This window comes from Budorcas taxicolor, chromosome 19 (genome assembly GCF_023091745.1).
Source record: "Budorcas taxicolor isolate Tak-1 chromosome 19, Takin1.1, whole genome shotgun sequence".
Classification (NCBI taxonomy): Eukaryota; Metazoa; Chordata; class Mammalia; order Artiodactyla; family Bovidae; genus Budorcas; species Budorcas taxicolor.
In genome coordinates this window covers 45,989,326-46,004,260 of record NC_068928.1, presented here as the reverse complement: position 1 = coordinate 46,004,260, position 14,935 = coordinate 45,989,326, and the positions used below count along the sequence as shown (strand labels likewise).

The 14,935-nt window shown below is 47.3% G+C and overlaps 1 protein-coding gene across 1 annotated transcript in view; it reads right to left on the bottom strand.

Moving 5' to 3' along the window:
• The window catches only part of ITGB3 (integrin subunit beta 3), a 58,837-nt gene that overhangs the window by 12,732 nt on the left and 31,170 nt on the right, over positions 1-14,935 (bottom strand). Inside the window, exons 4-10 of the mRNA XM_052657862.1 lie at positions 14,235-14,487; positions 12,113-12,275; positions 11,321-11,482; positions 8,923-9,018; positions 8,423-8,512; positions 7,603-7,737; positions 5,606-6,035 (exon numbers count right to left, since the gene is read on the bottom strand). Coding sequence (XP_052513822.1) covers positions 5,606-6,035; positions 7,603-7,737; positions 8,423-8,512; positions 8,923-9,018; positions 11,321-11,482; positions 12,113-12,275; positions 14,235-14,487 — 1,329 coding nt within the window. The remainder of the gene's footprint in view (positions 1-5,605; positions 6,036-7,602; positions 7,738-8,422; positions 8,513-8,922; positions 9,019-11,320; positions 11,483-12,112; positions 12,276-14,234; positions 14,488-14,935) is intronic.

The following is a 14,935-nucleotide window of genomic DNA, read 5'->3' as shown; positions in this document are numbered from 1 at the left end:
GACTGCTTAAATGCAGGCATTAACTCTCAACACTATATTTCCCTAATATTCATTTACCAAGGCTTTAAAACTTGGCTCCTAAATCTTGTAGAAAGGTGACTCATTCTCCAGGACTCTGAATCAGGAAGAAGTGGATGAATAATAAAAATCTGACTGTTAATCAGAGGAAAGGCAGGGAGCAAGGGGGAAGTAACATGAATTGATCTGAAAACCAAACCATTGTGTGAGCAGATGGGCCCCAAGATGGTGGAGGAGACGATGGTACACAGCCAGGCTCAAATAGCAATGAGCTGGCACAGCCCCTGCTACCCAGTGACCCCGGGGGTCCGATTAGTATCTCTTGGCCCCTATAGGTCCCTCTGGCTGGTATCACCCACTAAAGGATGACTGATACCAGCATAATCCTCTGGGAACCACAATGGCATTCAAGGCTCAGACACACCTTCACTGTGTGTGTCTGTTTCCCAAGAAGGATGGGAAACATAACCCCAGTGACCCCAGCTGCCAAATATTGGGTTGGCCAAACAGCTCATTGGGGTTTTTCCATATCATCTTATGGTAAAAACCCAAATGAACTTTCAGCCAACCTAATACATCTAGAGCAGCTGTCCCCAGTCTTTTTAGCACCATGGTCAAAAGTGGAAGACATCATGTTTTCATGGAAGACAATTTTTCCACAGGCTGGGGTAGAAGGATGGTTTTGTAATGATCCAAGCCTGGTACATTTATTCTCCACTTGTTTCTAATATTATTACATCAGCTCCACCTGAGATCATCAAGCCTTAGATCCCGAAGATCAGGAACCCCTGATCTAGAGAGTAGAGATACTGGGCTGGTAGAAGGATGAAGAAAGAAGATAGACTGCATTTTGAGGTTGGGTTCCCTATAAGTATGGCTTGTGGTGAGAATTCTTGTCCCAGTGACTTCCTGGGGATGCAGAAGGGAAGAAGGGTAGCAGGACAGGGCAGGAGTCAAATGCTCACAGGGGGACTTCCCTGGCGGTCCAGTGGTTAAGATATCGCCTTCCAACGCAAGGAGAGCAGGTTCAATCCCTGTTTGGGGAGCTAAGATCCCACATGTCCAGTGGCCAAAAAACCAAAAGGCAATACTGTAACAAATTCAATAAAAACTTTAAAAATGGTCCACATCAAAAAAAAGCTGGCAGGAATGTGGTCACAGCCTGCCTGACAACTCCCCTCAGCTTGATCCCACGGCAGGCTGATGGGCATGACCAGCACCACAGCAACCTTGAGGCAAAGGGACTGGCCTTGTGTAAGCCCTTGTCCACCAGTCACTAGCCAAGGTCTGAGGGCCATCCAGCTCGTATCAGCTGAAAATAATTCTCCAGAGAAGGTACAGTTGTGAGGTATTCCCAGCAGCCGTACCAGCGGCAGGGGGATGGGTGGGCCAGCCAGCAGAGTGGGACCCCCACAGCGTCCGCTACACCCAGCTTTTGACCATGCCTCCTGGATAAGGAAAAGCGGACCCCACAGAGGCCTGGCAGCACTCAGAGGCCTCAGTCTCCTCAGAAACCCTTGTCTCATAGTGTTTCCTTTGTGAGGCTAAACAAAGTGATCTTTGAGAAGACGGCCCACAGGCCAGCCCGGGAGTAAGGTTGGGAGTGGACAGTGGCAGGCCAGCGCCAGCAGGCTGGCTCCAAGGCTCCGGCAGGGTCAAGCTTTAAAAGGAAGCCAAAGTGCGGTAATGTCACAGGACTGGCATCCCTCCAGCAAAAGCGGTTCACAGGAAAGTCAGGGGAGGAGGGTGGAAAATGAAAAGAAAACGTGAGAAAGAGGAGGGAGAGAAAGAAGGTGGCCCGGGAGGTGTGGGGGAGGGGACGGAAAGGGAGGAGCAGGGGTCTCAGGACAGAGGTCAGGCAGCCACTCCCCCATACAGTTTGACCTTCTGGGCTGACACATCACTCCACTGCCCTCCTCTATGGGCCAGCCCTTTCTCTGACTTCCCACCTTCTCCATGAAGCCCCCCAGGGCTCCCCTGTCCACAGTGAGTCTCTCTATAACACTCACTGAGGACACTTCACTTCTGGAATCTAGCAGGTTCTGCCTTGTGCTGTGAATTCTCCTTGGATAAGTTTATGACAAAACTGTCTTATTCATGCTTCTCTCTCTTTTTCTTTTTTTGGCTGTGCCAGGTCATAGTCGCGGCATGAAGACTCCTAGTTGCGGCCTGCAAGATCTAGTTCCCTGACCACGGATCGAACCCGGGTCGCCCTGCATTGGGAGTTTGGAATCTTAACAACTGAACCACCAAGGAAGTCCCTTATTCATGCCTCTCTGTCCCACAACACTATGGCACACAGCACAGAACCTGGCTCACATGGGCGCCTGATCAGCGTTCACGTGAGAGAGTCAATTCCTAGGCAGGTTGATAAGAAGCCCGGGGGTCCCCAAGGAGACAGGGATCTGGAATTCTCAAGGAGGAGGAAAGGACAAACTTTTTTTCCCTCTACATTCTTTAGGATTATATATCAATAATGTATCCTGCTTGAGGACAGTTTCTGGGAAAAAACCTTGATGTGACAGGGGAAGAATCCCTTGAGGACAAGGATGCACACGCCCTGATGTTTGAGGGGTGCTGATACCATGCAACCACAAAGACCATGCCTCCAGTGGGGAGGAGGGGACAGGGACAGCCAGGGGCTGGGACCATGGCCAAGTCACTGCACTCCCGAGCCCCTGCTTGAGCAAAGAACAGACCAGGCCAGCAGCTCTAGGCAGGGAGGGACAAGGATGAGCTGGGCTATAAGCCCCGCCAGGTCAGGAACCACACATGACCCCTTTGCACCCATGTGGACCGAGGGCCTGGCACAGAGCAGGTGTTCAGCGAGCATGTGTCCCTGGAGGATGTGATAACGGCAACAGAGGGTCCAGACCTGAGGCCAGTGGGCACCCAACACCCTGGCAGGAAGGGAGAGGGAGGCCTCAGAGCTGCAGTGGCTGCCTGGGCTTCCCTCGTGTGATGGGCTGGAGCTCACTGGGGACGAGCTGTTCCTGTGCGGCTGGGAGGCAGGAATAAGGGCTGCTGACCCAGGGCCTTTGTTCTGCGGCTTCAGTGGGGCGGGCAGCCAAAGGAAACACACTCTGGCTGGGATCCCCCCCGCATGCCCCACATCAGACCAGGAACAATCAGCCCATAGAGTAGCAGCGGGCCTCCCTCCCACCCTGGTGCCGTCGTGGTCTGTGTGTAAGCCTCTCCTAGGGGAACTTTTTTTCCCTCAGTCCCAGCCTTCTCCTCATGTGTCTCCCACGTCAAACTTAACCATTCCCTTTGGTGCCTTGAATATGACGTGTGCGTGCTTAGTCGCTCAGTTGTGTCCGACTCTTTGTAAGCCCGTGGTCTGTAGCCCGCTAGGCTCCTCTGTCCATGGGATTCTCCAGGCAAGAATACTGGAGTGGGTTGACATGCCCTCCTCCAGGGGATCTTCCCAACCCAGGGATCAAACCCAAGTCTCCCGCCTTGCAGATGGATTCTTTACTGTCTGAGCCACCAGGGAGCTCTGGATACGACATAAATTACTGTTAAATATTAGAAGGCAGCAGTCCCCAACCATTTTAGCACCAGGGATGGGTTTCACAGAAGACAATTTTTCCATGGACTGGGGTTGGGGGGGATGGTTTGGGGATGATTCAAGAGCATTCCATTTATTCTGCCCTTTATTTCTATTATTAATCCATCAGCTCCACCTCAGATTATCGGGCATTAGATCCCAGATGTTGGGGACCCCTGTGAAAAGGAACCGAAACTCTTGCCTCACTCCTGAATTCAAATTGCTGGGTGTGTCTGTGTGTCCGTGCATATCTGATCTCTCTTTCCCCTAATCTCTCTCATATCAATTTTTTGTTATAAGAAGATATTTAATTTGATCAGTCTCATATGCTATAAAATATTACCGCAAATTGAAGATTTTAACATTCTAGGAACAGTATTCCTTTTCTCTGATACCATTTTTCTCCAGTCTCTCAAATTTTGTTGACTTGAGTAAACAATGTTGTAGGTAATAGATAGAAGCCATTTTTATATTACTTGGGTATGCTTTAGAATGACACACACTTACCTTTCTCATCAAGCTTTCCTCAAGGCCAATGTTAAAGTGAACACCTGGGTAGATTAGCTCCGCTGGTTAGAGCCCCAGCGCAAGCGAAGCCCATCTGGGTCATAGGCTTGATGACCCCAGAACCCAGGGATACTCTCTGTTCAATTGGCCACACAATACAACTGCAAACTGGTCCCAACCAAACTGCAGATATCTTCAGTCTCTCTCTCACAATGGGGATTAAGCCACAGTGACTACAGCCCAGCAAAAATGTATCCCTAGTGCTCAGGAACAACTCAGACTGCCTAACTGCCTCTGGGAATGTTGTCAGTGTGTCTGCAGATAAGGATTATGTTAACTTAGTTGGACTTCTAGCTAGGGAAGTACCCCAGGAGTGGGCTTTGGGGTAAGCAGAAACCAGCTTGAGAGTATCATGGGCCTCAAGATTTTACTGAATTTTGTAATGAGGTACACAACAATTCAGTATCCTGCAGGTCGGAGGATTCAAACTCATAGTCCCCAGCCTGCAGTCTGGGACTGTCTGCGGCAGCCTGCAGTCTGGGACTGTCTGTGGCAGCACCCCCAAAAACCATCTGTGCTGTGCAATACGGTGGCAACTAGCCACACATGGCTCCTGAGGAACACAGACACTAACTTTTTTTATTTAATTTGATTTAAACTTTGTACTTAAGCTTTCATTAAACTTGATTCATTTAAATTTAAATAGCCACCATTTTGGACTGTAGAGATCTAAAGTACAAAAAGTAATAATATACCAACAGTGATAATAAAATAGTACCAACACTTACTATTTTTCAGTCACTCTCCTAAGTGTACTGGCTCATTAAATGTGCTCCAATATCTTGCAAAGACACTACTTGTTTTCCACATGTTGTGTGATGAAAATATAAATTCATGTAAAATAATCATTACTAACTTCATTACATATTCTGACATCGTGTAGTTTCCAAACCTATGTATACTAAAATTCTAATTAGCATTAGTCAGCGATTTTTTTTTTTTAAGTAAAAAAAAGGGTTGGAGGACTTTCCTGGTAGTCCAGTGGTTAAGACTCCACTCTTCCAATGTGGGGGAGGGGGGGCAAGTTTCGATCCCTAGTCGAAGAACTAAACTAAGATACCACATGGTATGGCAAAAAAAAAAAACAAAAACTTTTTTAATTTAAAAAAGGGGTTGATTCATATCCTCAAAAAGATTAGAAACCAGTGACTTAAAATGTGAGCCGAAGGGCAAATGAGAGAAAAGAAAAAAACTATCTTCACTTTCAATTTTCCCCACTCTTTCCCACCCTCTGAAAGCAGACACTCATTTCCTTCCTTGTGTCCCTCGCGAAAGGACAGAGGGAGCTGAGGGGAATTAAAGAGAACCTTGCTTCTATTTCCTGCCCTTGGAGTGGAACACCATCAGCTCCCTCTGCCCCTGAGCCACCCTGTGCCCACCTCAAGCCCTAGCCTGCATCCATTTCCAGAGGCTGCAGATGCGTGAGTGTGTGTGGGTACCAGGATGGAAGGCATGTGCAATTCCACTCACCTGAGCACATCTCCCCCTTGTAGCGGACACAGGAGAAGTCATCACACTCACAGTACTTGCCCGTGATCTTGCCAAAGTCACTGCTGTGGCAGACGCACTGGCCACAGAGACACTCGCCCCGCTGGCTGCAGATGGGCTGGCCCTCCCGGGGGCTGCACTCGTCCTGCTGCGAGGGGCGGTAGTCCTCTTCCGAGCACTCGCACTGGGATCCCAGCCAGCCAGGCCCACAGCGGCACACCCCACACTCAAAGGTCCCATTGCCATTGTTGCAGCGGTGGCTGTAAGGCTCAGCCTCAGCCTGGCATGCACAGTCACAGTCGAAAGTGACCTGCACAGTGAGGCTGTCTTTGAAGCCCACAGGCTTGATGGTGAAGGACTTCTCCTTCTTCTGGGGACAGCCACGCACTTTGGCCTCAATGCTGAAGCTCACCTGGACAGAAAGTAAGATCGTGTTCAGACACAGGGGACCCTGTTGACACTCCAGCGCTGGAGGGAAAGAAGCTGTTCCCTGCCCTGCCCAGGAATTCTCAAACTGGGTGTCCTGTCCCCCGCAAGCCAAAGTTCCTCAGCTTTGCCACTACCAGGGTCTGCAAAGCCAAAGCAAGACCTGGGGACAGTTGTGCCATTGTGACCTGCTGGCTGGGTGTAGACATGGCTTATAATCACGAGATAGCTTTTTTTAAAAAAAATAAATAAACCAGTTCAAGCAGAGCAGAACCTATGATCTTATAAACACTCTGTCTTTGGCCAACTAAACTAGCTGATTACATAATATCAAGGTACACAAAGCACTATTTTGTGGCATTGTATGGTAACCCTGGGGCTTCCCGGGTGGCTCAGTGGTAAAGAATCTGCCTGCCAATATAGGAAATGAAAGAGACACAGGTTCAGTCCCTGGGTGGAGAAGATCCCCTGGAGAAGGAAATGGCAACCCGCTTCAGTATTCTTGCCTGGAAAATCCTATGGACAGAGGAGTCTGGTGGGGCTACAGTCAATGGGGTCACAAAAGAATCAGACATGACAGCGACTAAACAGCAACAACGGTAACCCTAACCCTAACCCATACAGTGTCACACAGTGGCCAACCTCAGGCTCAAGACCTACTGCTCAATTTCTTTATAGTTTTTGTTGTTCTTTATTTATTTATTTATTTTGGTCCGGCCTTGCAGCATGCAAGATCTTAATTCCCCAACCAGGGATCGAAACCATGCGCCCTGCAGTGGAAGCCCAGAGTGATAACCACCAGACCACCAGGGAGATCCCTGTTCAATTTCCATATGACATTTCATCACTTGTGCAATCAAACATGTTTCAGGCCAATGTTTCTTACTAGGGTGTGTGCACATGTGCCTAGAATATAGACAGAAAGAGGGATAGATATGGACATTAAATAATACAGACATGGATGATATAACTATAGATAAGCCCCTCTTTTCTTCCCACCCCTTTCACCATCCCTCTCCCCTAAGGCAGAAGCTGAGGAGAACGAACCACTAGGGAAGGAAAGCCACAGAGGGACTAAGGAGGCAAAATGAACGTTTGCATTCTGAAATTCCATGATGGTGGGTATTTTCACCTATTCTGTTGGCTGCCAAATCTTCAGCAGCTAGGACAATGTCTGGCACAAAGTCAGGGCTCAATAAATATTTACAGATGACATTTCCATTTACGTTGTGAAGCAAAGAAAGGCATTACTTTAGAGGAGGGTGGAGACCAGTAAGGGGCTGAAGGCAAGAAATATTATCATCTGCAATCGACTGTGCATAAACAGTCACCTAAGTGCAAGTTTTTAAAAAATCCTGACAGGGAAGTTACTTAACGGAGAAAGTTTAGGTAACAGAAGCCTCGGAGGCAAAGGCTGGCAGCTCCATTACATCGGACTTGTAAGGACGTTCAGGAAGAAAGTACAGGGAAGGAAGGGGTGGGTGCCCACAGAGGTTCCAGGGCACGAGCCAAGGTGAGCGCCTCAGCGTCAGCCCCTGTCCAGCCCACCTCACCGTGTCTCCAATCTTGAGTCCGACACAAGACTTCAGGCCTGGGATGACTTCGTTGTTGAGACATGTGGCATTGAAGGATAAGGACAGCTCCTCGGGGAGGTCACGCACTTCCAGCTCTACTTTAGAGCGGATTTTCTGAGCAAAAAAGGGCAAAAGAGGCAAGAAAACGGGCTGAGAGGACACAAGTAGGGGTCAATTACATCCCAAGCAAAAATCACCAGGTGGTCCTGGACTCACCTACCCCCCTAAATGCTGAGGTCCACCTGCCTGCCACAGCATCCTTCGGAGCCTGTATCCCACTAACCTTCCAGCCCAAGACCTGCTCTTGCTCTTTCTCCACTTGTGTCTAGGTGAGTCTGGGTAAAATCTAAACCAGCTGTTCCCTCCTGCAGGAGTGCTGATACTGCTCGCCTTGAGTAGTACCACTTTCTACCTACTTTTTCATCAGCCTCACATTCCCCATAATTCAGCTCCCTCTTTCCTCTGTTGTTGGAGCCCAGCTCTCCCTCAGTCTGTACCCACTCCCAGTTTCAGGGCCCTGCTCCTTAACATCATCCCCATTGTCTCTTTCCATTTCACCTTCTCTAAGCATTTCCTCTGTTGTTCCTACGGCTCCCTCCATCCCCTCCTGAGCCACTTCTGTTGCAGAAGGCTGCACTCCTCCCAGTGCTGCCTATTGCCTAGCCTCTAGAAGCACAAGAAGAAGGCAGTCAAGGCTGCATGGTGGACTAGCTGCCAGGACGCCCAAATCTGAGGCCTCCTGGGTAATGCCAAGGGCAGTGGACTCTTAGCGGGTCTATTCCCAGTTTAAGACACTTACCCCATAAGCATCCACAATGAGCTGGAGAACATTGCTGGAATCAGTAGACAGAACCCCCACTGTGGTCCCTGGGATGAGCTCACTATAGTTCTAGAAAAGAAGACAAAGATATCTAGGAACGACTGATAAAGGTGGTGATCTCCAAAGCCCTCCCCAAATAGATGGAGGGTCTTGAAAAGAAAATTGAGGGAGGGATGGGATATTTTACTTATCACTGCCAGGAATATATCTAGCAGCTTTTCAGCCCTGAGAAAAATTACAGAGAACCTCTCACACCGCTCTTCCCACTAAATTACTCCCCTCCACCTCTGCAAACGTCAATACACCCATCCTTCTAGGTTCAAGGTTGGAGGAGAGAGGTTCACCAAAAGTAATCATTAGCTCCCAAGTCTTTCCTGATTGGGGACCATGGCCAAAGGTAGTCTGGGTTGGTTCCCTGAGATAGGTCCACCCATCACAGACCCCACTCCCACTCCAGGAAGCCCCGAAGGTAGAGTCACCTGGTAGAGATTGACTACACTTTCAGTCACTGCAAAGATCAAATTGATGTTTTTCTGGGATAGCTTCTCAGTCATCAGCCCCAAGGAGGGATAATCCTGTAAAAAGGGAGGATGTGGGAATTAGTTAAAAAGTAAGAAGTCTATTCACATACATCCCTGGATTCTAAACTTTAGGACTTGGTTGACTGGGGCCATGGCCCAGACAGTGGTGGGGCTTTAACTTTTTCACCCCATGACAATGAGAAGCAAACACAAACTCAGGTGTGAACTCAGGAGAGATGAAGAGATACAGGCTTGTAGTATCAAAACTAAACACCTCTTTCTTCCTACTCAGATGTGAAGCAGCCACACCAAGGAGCAGCTTCCTGGACCAGGTACTGCCAGGCCTCGTCGTTTTGATGCCTACTCCTGTTTTGCGGCTCCTGACAAATGCCTTGGCTTGGTGCTCACAGTACTCTGCCATGTGATCTCAACTTTCCTTTCCAGTCATCATGCAACCTCTCTCCCCCTTTCACTCACCACTGATCTGGAACTCTGTCTTTCTCCCACCTGAAGTGGACTTCTTTTTGTTAACCCTCCTTCCTTAGGATCCAGCTCAGGTCTCACCTTTGCCAGGAGGCCTTCCTTGACCACCCCAATTCACAATGAGCTTTCTTCTTTTGAATACCTAAAGCCTTTATCAAATGTTTCACTTAGTTAGCATTAATCATGCACCTTCTGTTATTGGTACCATATCTTCTTGACTAAACCAAAAACTCTTTAAGAGCAGGGCATTATATAGTCTTGTTAACATTCTCCAACCCCAGTAAGGGCATGCCTAGTGTGTGTGTGTTCAGTCGCTTCAGTTATGTCTAATTCTTTGCCACCCCATGGACTGTAGCCCGCCAGGCTCCTCCATCCATGGAATTCTCCAGGCAAGAATACTGGAGTGGGTTGCCATACTCTCCTCCAAGGGATCTTCCCAATCCAGGGATCGAACCCACGTCTCCTGAGTCTCCTGCATTGCAGGTAGGTTCTTTACCACTGAGACACCAGGGAAGCCCCAAGGCCTTGCATAGACTAGATGTCAGTCACTATAGACTCACCCATTGCTTGGTAGTACTCAACCTGCATGTGGCTGATACCAAAAACTCAAGCCAAAAAGGCAGTGCTGACGAATTATGAACATATCTCTGGAATCCTAGACCTTTCAGGGAGCTCATGAGATCATGAAACTCAGGTTCCTACCCTTACACAGGTGTACATTTAAGCCACCTAGATGGAGTAATTGCTATATTGTCTTTAAGAAATGAAGAGTTCCCATCTCCCCCTATATACTCAGAGTATCAGTATTCTGCAGGTCTGTACATTTTCTTTATGGTTTACTGCAATTTCTTTTGTTTCCATGTAAATTCCTTTCTTTTGTTTTACCTTCTGTGGACATAGAAAACAACTTCTAAGAAGTCTTCTCAAACAGAGTAGTGGTTACCAGAGGGGAAGGGGTGGAGGAGGATGAAATGGGTAAAGAGGATCAACTGTATGGTGACAGATGGAAACTAAATTTGGGGTGGTGAGCATGGTGAAGTGTATGCAGAAGCAGAAAGATACTGATGTACGTCATGAAACATATATAATGTTATAAATTAACGTTACCTCAAAAAAAATTATAACTTTTAAAAAAGTCTTCTTGGGACTTCCCTGATGGTTCAGTGGCTAAGACTCCAGGCTCTCCATGCAGGGGCCCTGGGTTCAATCCCTGGTCAGGGAACTAAGATCCCACATGCTGCAACTGAGAGTTCATATGCCACAATGAAAATCAAAGATCTAAGTGCTGCAACTGAGACCCAATGCAGCCAAATAAATAAATTAAATATCTTTAAGGGTTTTCCATATTAAAAAATAATAATAAAATTTTTTTAGTTTTTAACTTTAAAAAGTCTTCTCATGTATCAGCTAAGCCATCCTTTAGCCCTTGTATTCCAGCTAAATGACTCTAAGCCCTTTATCCTTTCCTCACAGGACTGGCTCGCTGTGGTTGGCCAGTCCTTGTCTCTTTTTCCTCTGTCTTCTTCCAATAACCACAGAGAGCATGATGCTTCAAGAAGGGGCTAATCTGTACACAATGACAGGATGGCCCTGCTTTCCAGCTGAACATGTAAAAGTCCTCTGGGTCCATTCTGGATGCCATGAGGCTGCAGCTGGTGCTGGAGGCAGTGGGGGTAGCAGTAACACTGACCCCAGCCAGGACCATCTCTAATGGTTGTGCAGGTTGAACCCTGGATGAAGACAGGCTGCAAAGAGCCCTGTATCTTGCCCAGAGGAAGGCCTGTCATTTTCATATTCACACAAAGACTCTGCCTGAGTTAGGGCAGTCCTGGCCACAGTGAATAGGAACCATACGTGGAAAAAAGAATCTCACCATGGTAGTGGAGGCAGAATAATGGTTGTCATTGCCCACATGACACTTCCCATCATTGGGCTGGACGATGCCTGCCAGCCTTCCATCCAGCGCTATATGGGTCTTGGCATCAGTGGTAAACACCAGCAAGTGGGAGGCATCATTCCTCCAGCCAATCTTCTCCTGTTTTTTTAAAAAAAAGGTGAAAGACAGCAACTTTAGCTATGTCACTGGTGCAAAACAAAGACCCAAGGAGTTCCCAATCTGAAGGGCTAGACATGGGCTGGAGAATGGCCTCAGTCCCAGTCCTTGGAACACAAGCTGGAGCTATCCAACTCAGCAGTTTCTGTTCTCTTAGAAAAACAGTCTCAGAGCTCACTAGCTCAAGGAGCTGAAAGACACCCACTTCATCTCCAAATAGAACTTCTTCAATGAGAATCACACGGCCCATCCAAAAACCCACCTGCATCTACAGAGCTGGGCTGGGCTAGAAGAAATCTTGCCTGAACATCTGCCCAATTTGCTGAGGTTAAGTGAACCCAGCCTGGACTCAGATACACTTCCAGGGAAGGTAGGGAGATGCTCTCCCCAGTAAGCATGTGGGTCCCCTAAGGTTCAAAAAAATATCAGCTCTGGCCAGGGAGCAAATACAAGCAGAGGTTGTTTATCAGCAGCAACATGTTGCTCATACTGTACAAAGCTCTGCTTAGTTCCTATCTTGTATTTCACCCAGAAATCCCCACCGTTGAACCACTTCCTCCCCATTTTGGTCTGCACCAACCACACCTGGCACTCCACACCCTCCAAACTCACATCACAGACGGTAGCCTGCATGATGGCATCAAAACCACCCTCTGGGGCATCTCGGTTCCGTGACACACTCTGCTTCTTCACCTCCTCATTGAAGCGGGTCACCTGGTCAGTTAGTGTCAGCACATGTTTGTAGCCAAACATGGGCAAACAGGTAGCCTTCATACTAGGGAGGGAAGGAGATGATTTAAACAGACATCTGACATAAAAGATGGCAGGGAGGGGGACTTCCCTGGCAGTCCAGTGCTTCCAATACAATGGAATGCAGGTTTGATCCCTGGTCAGGGAACTAAGGGATCCCACATGCCATGCGGGGTAGCCAGGGATAAGGGTGGAGAAAAGACTACCTGGGGAATGGGAGGGAAAAGTGGGAGAGAGATGTGGAAAGTGGTATACCCAGTCCAGTTCTATGCAGCTAGAATTATCCAGAGAGTTTAGACTCTCAACCCTTCAAATTACCTAGGCATCACGTTGAACTAACCTCCACCTAGCTCAGTGGAGAAGAGGGTAAACTGTGGAACTAGACTCCCTTGATTCAAATCCCAGTTCCTTGACTTACTAGTCATGGAACCCTAGGCAAGCTTCTCTATTCCTAACCTATAAAACAAATGGGGACATGATAGCTAGTAAGGGTTGTTGTGAAGCCTTGTTGTTCAGTCGCTCAGTTGTGTCCAACTCTTTGCAACCCCATGGACTGCAGCACACCAGGCTTCCCTGCCCACCACCAACTCCCAAAGCTTGCTCAAACTCATATCCATTGAGTCAGTGATGCCATCCAACCATCAAATCCCCTGTTGTCCCCTTCTCCTCCTGCCTTCAATCTTTCCCAGCATCATGGTCTTTTCCTATGAGTCAGCTCTTTGTATCAGGTAGCCAAAGTATTGGAGCTTCAACATTAGTCCTTCCAATGAATATTCAGGACTGATTTCCTTTAGGATTGACAGGTTTGATCTCCTTGCTGTCCAAAGGACTCTCAAGTCTTCTCCAACACCACAGTTTGAAAGCATCAATTCTTCAGCACTCAGCCTTCTTTATGGACCAACTCACATCCATACATGACTACTGGAAAAACCATAGCTTTGATTATACAGATTTTTTTGACTCTACGGACCTTTGTTGGCAAAGTAATGTCTTTGCTTTTTAATACACTGTCTAGGTTTGTCATAACTTTTCTTCCAAGGAGCAAGCGTCTTTTAGCTGTAAGGTTTAAGTGAGTTAACATGGGGAAGGTTCTCAGATCAGAGTGAGGCTTTGGTTGCTATTGCTAAATACCTTATACTCAACACTTCTCTAAAGTAACATTAACATAACAATAAGCAAAAGTTCATCAATAACTTTATGTCTCTGAGCTATCAATAAATTAATAGATCTGTGTCAAACAGGACATAGTTGTTTTTTCTTTTTTTTCTGTCCCCACTCCATTGGTTTATTTCTTTAACTCACGGTTGACATCCTTACTGGGTAAACTTACAACCCACATAACTCTCAAATCTAAAAAGTAAAGCCGTACCCTGACAGACTTGATAACCATTATTTTAAATTATAATTCATGAATTTGCACAGTCTCTCCACCAATTAAATAAATAAACCATTCAGTTGTAAGCCAAAGTCTCAAAGTAGGGACACATCCATTTATGCTAGATGGTTCAAAAAATATCATTTCCACTCTTTCATATTCCTCTAGGACTTAATTCCTTGCATTTTAACCCTGTAGGACCCATCTTCTAGATAAGGAGGACAATAACAATGGAATCAATCATTCTGAAATCATAACTCCTCTATTTACTTATCCATAAAGTTCTCTCTCTACGTTTGGTCTCATTTCTCTTTTATTCTCTCTTGTCTACTATTTATTTGTGACCTAGACCAGGAAGCTAATGAATTTCCTTTCTAGGTCTCCAAATAGCCTTGTTTATTATTAGCAATTTTGGTTAATTATTAACTATGAACACAGTCAGTGGGTCAGCCCGCTTGCCAGACAGGGAGACCTTGGTAAAGAGGAGAAACAATGTGGCCAGAAGGCAGCCAACAAAGCCAACCTGGAGGTAGAAATAAGAAGCAGGACTTGGGCACATGTGGGGCAATGGGAAGAGATGCTACCCTGGCTTCTACAGGAGAGACTTACTCATAGCAAGGGTTTCTGATAGCCTCTGGTGGAGAAATATACATGTATGGTGACACGGGCTTGTCCACAAAGGCCCCGAAGCCAATCCGCAGGTTACTGGTGAGCTTACGCATCTGGGAGGCCAGCTTGGTACCCAGGTTCTGGATGTTCCGCAGGTCATCCTTCATGGAGTAAGACAAGTCCATTAAGTAGTAGATGTCCACAGGGTAATCTTCCACCTGCCGAACTTGGACGGAGAAAATCTTCGAATCATCTGTAAGGCAGAAGGACATTAAGTTTTCTCCTCTTCTTCCTCTAAGACTTAAGCAGATTTGGACATATTTGCTGGGCTGTGCTGTGCTCAGTCGCTCAGTTGTGTCCGACTCTTTGCCACCTGTGGACTGTAAACTGCCAGGATCCTCTGCCCATGGGATTCTCCAGGCAAGAATACTGGAGTGGGTTGCCATGTCCTCCTCCAGGGGATCTTCCCAACCCAGAAATCAAACCCAGGTCTCCCACAGGCAGATTCTTTACCATCTAAGCCACCAGGGAAGCCTATGAATACTGGAGTGGGTAGCCTATCCCTTCTCCAGGGGATCTTCCTGACCCAGGAATGGAACCAGAGTCTCCTGCATCGCAGGTGGATTCCTTACTAGCTGAGCTATCAGGGAAGCCTTTGGACATATTTACGATGAAGCAAATTTTTGTTTTGTTTTGTTTTT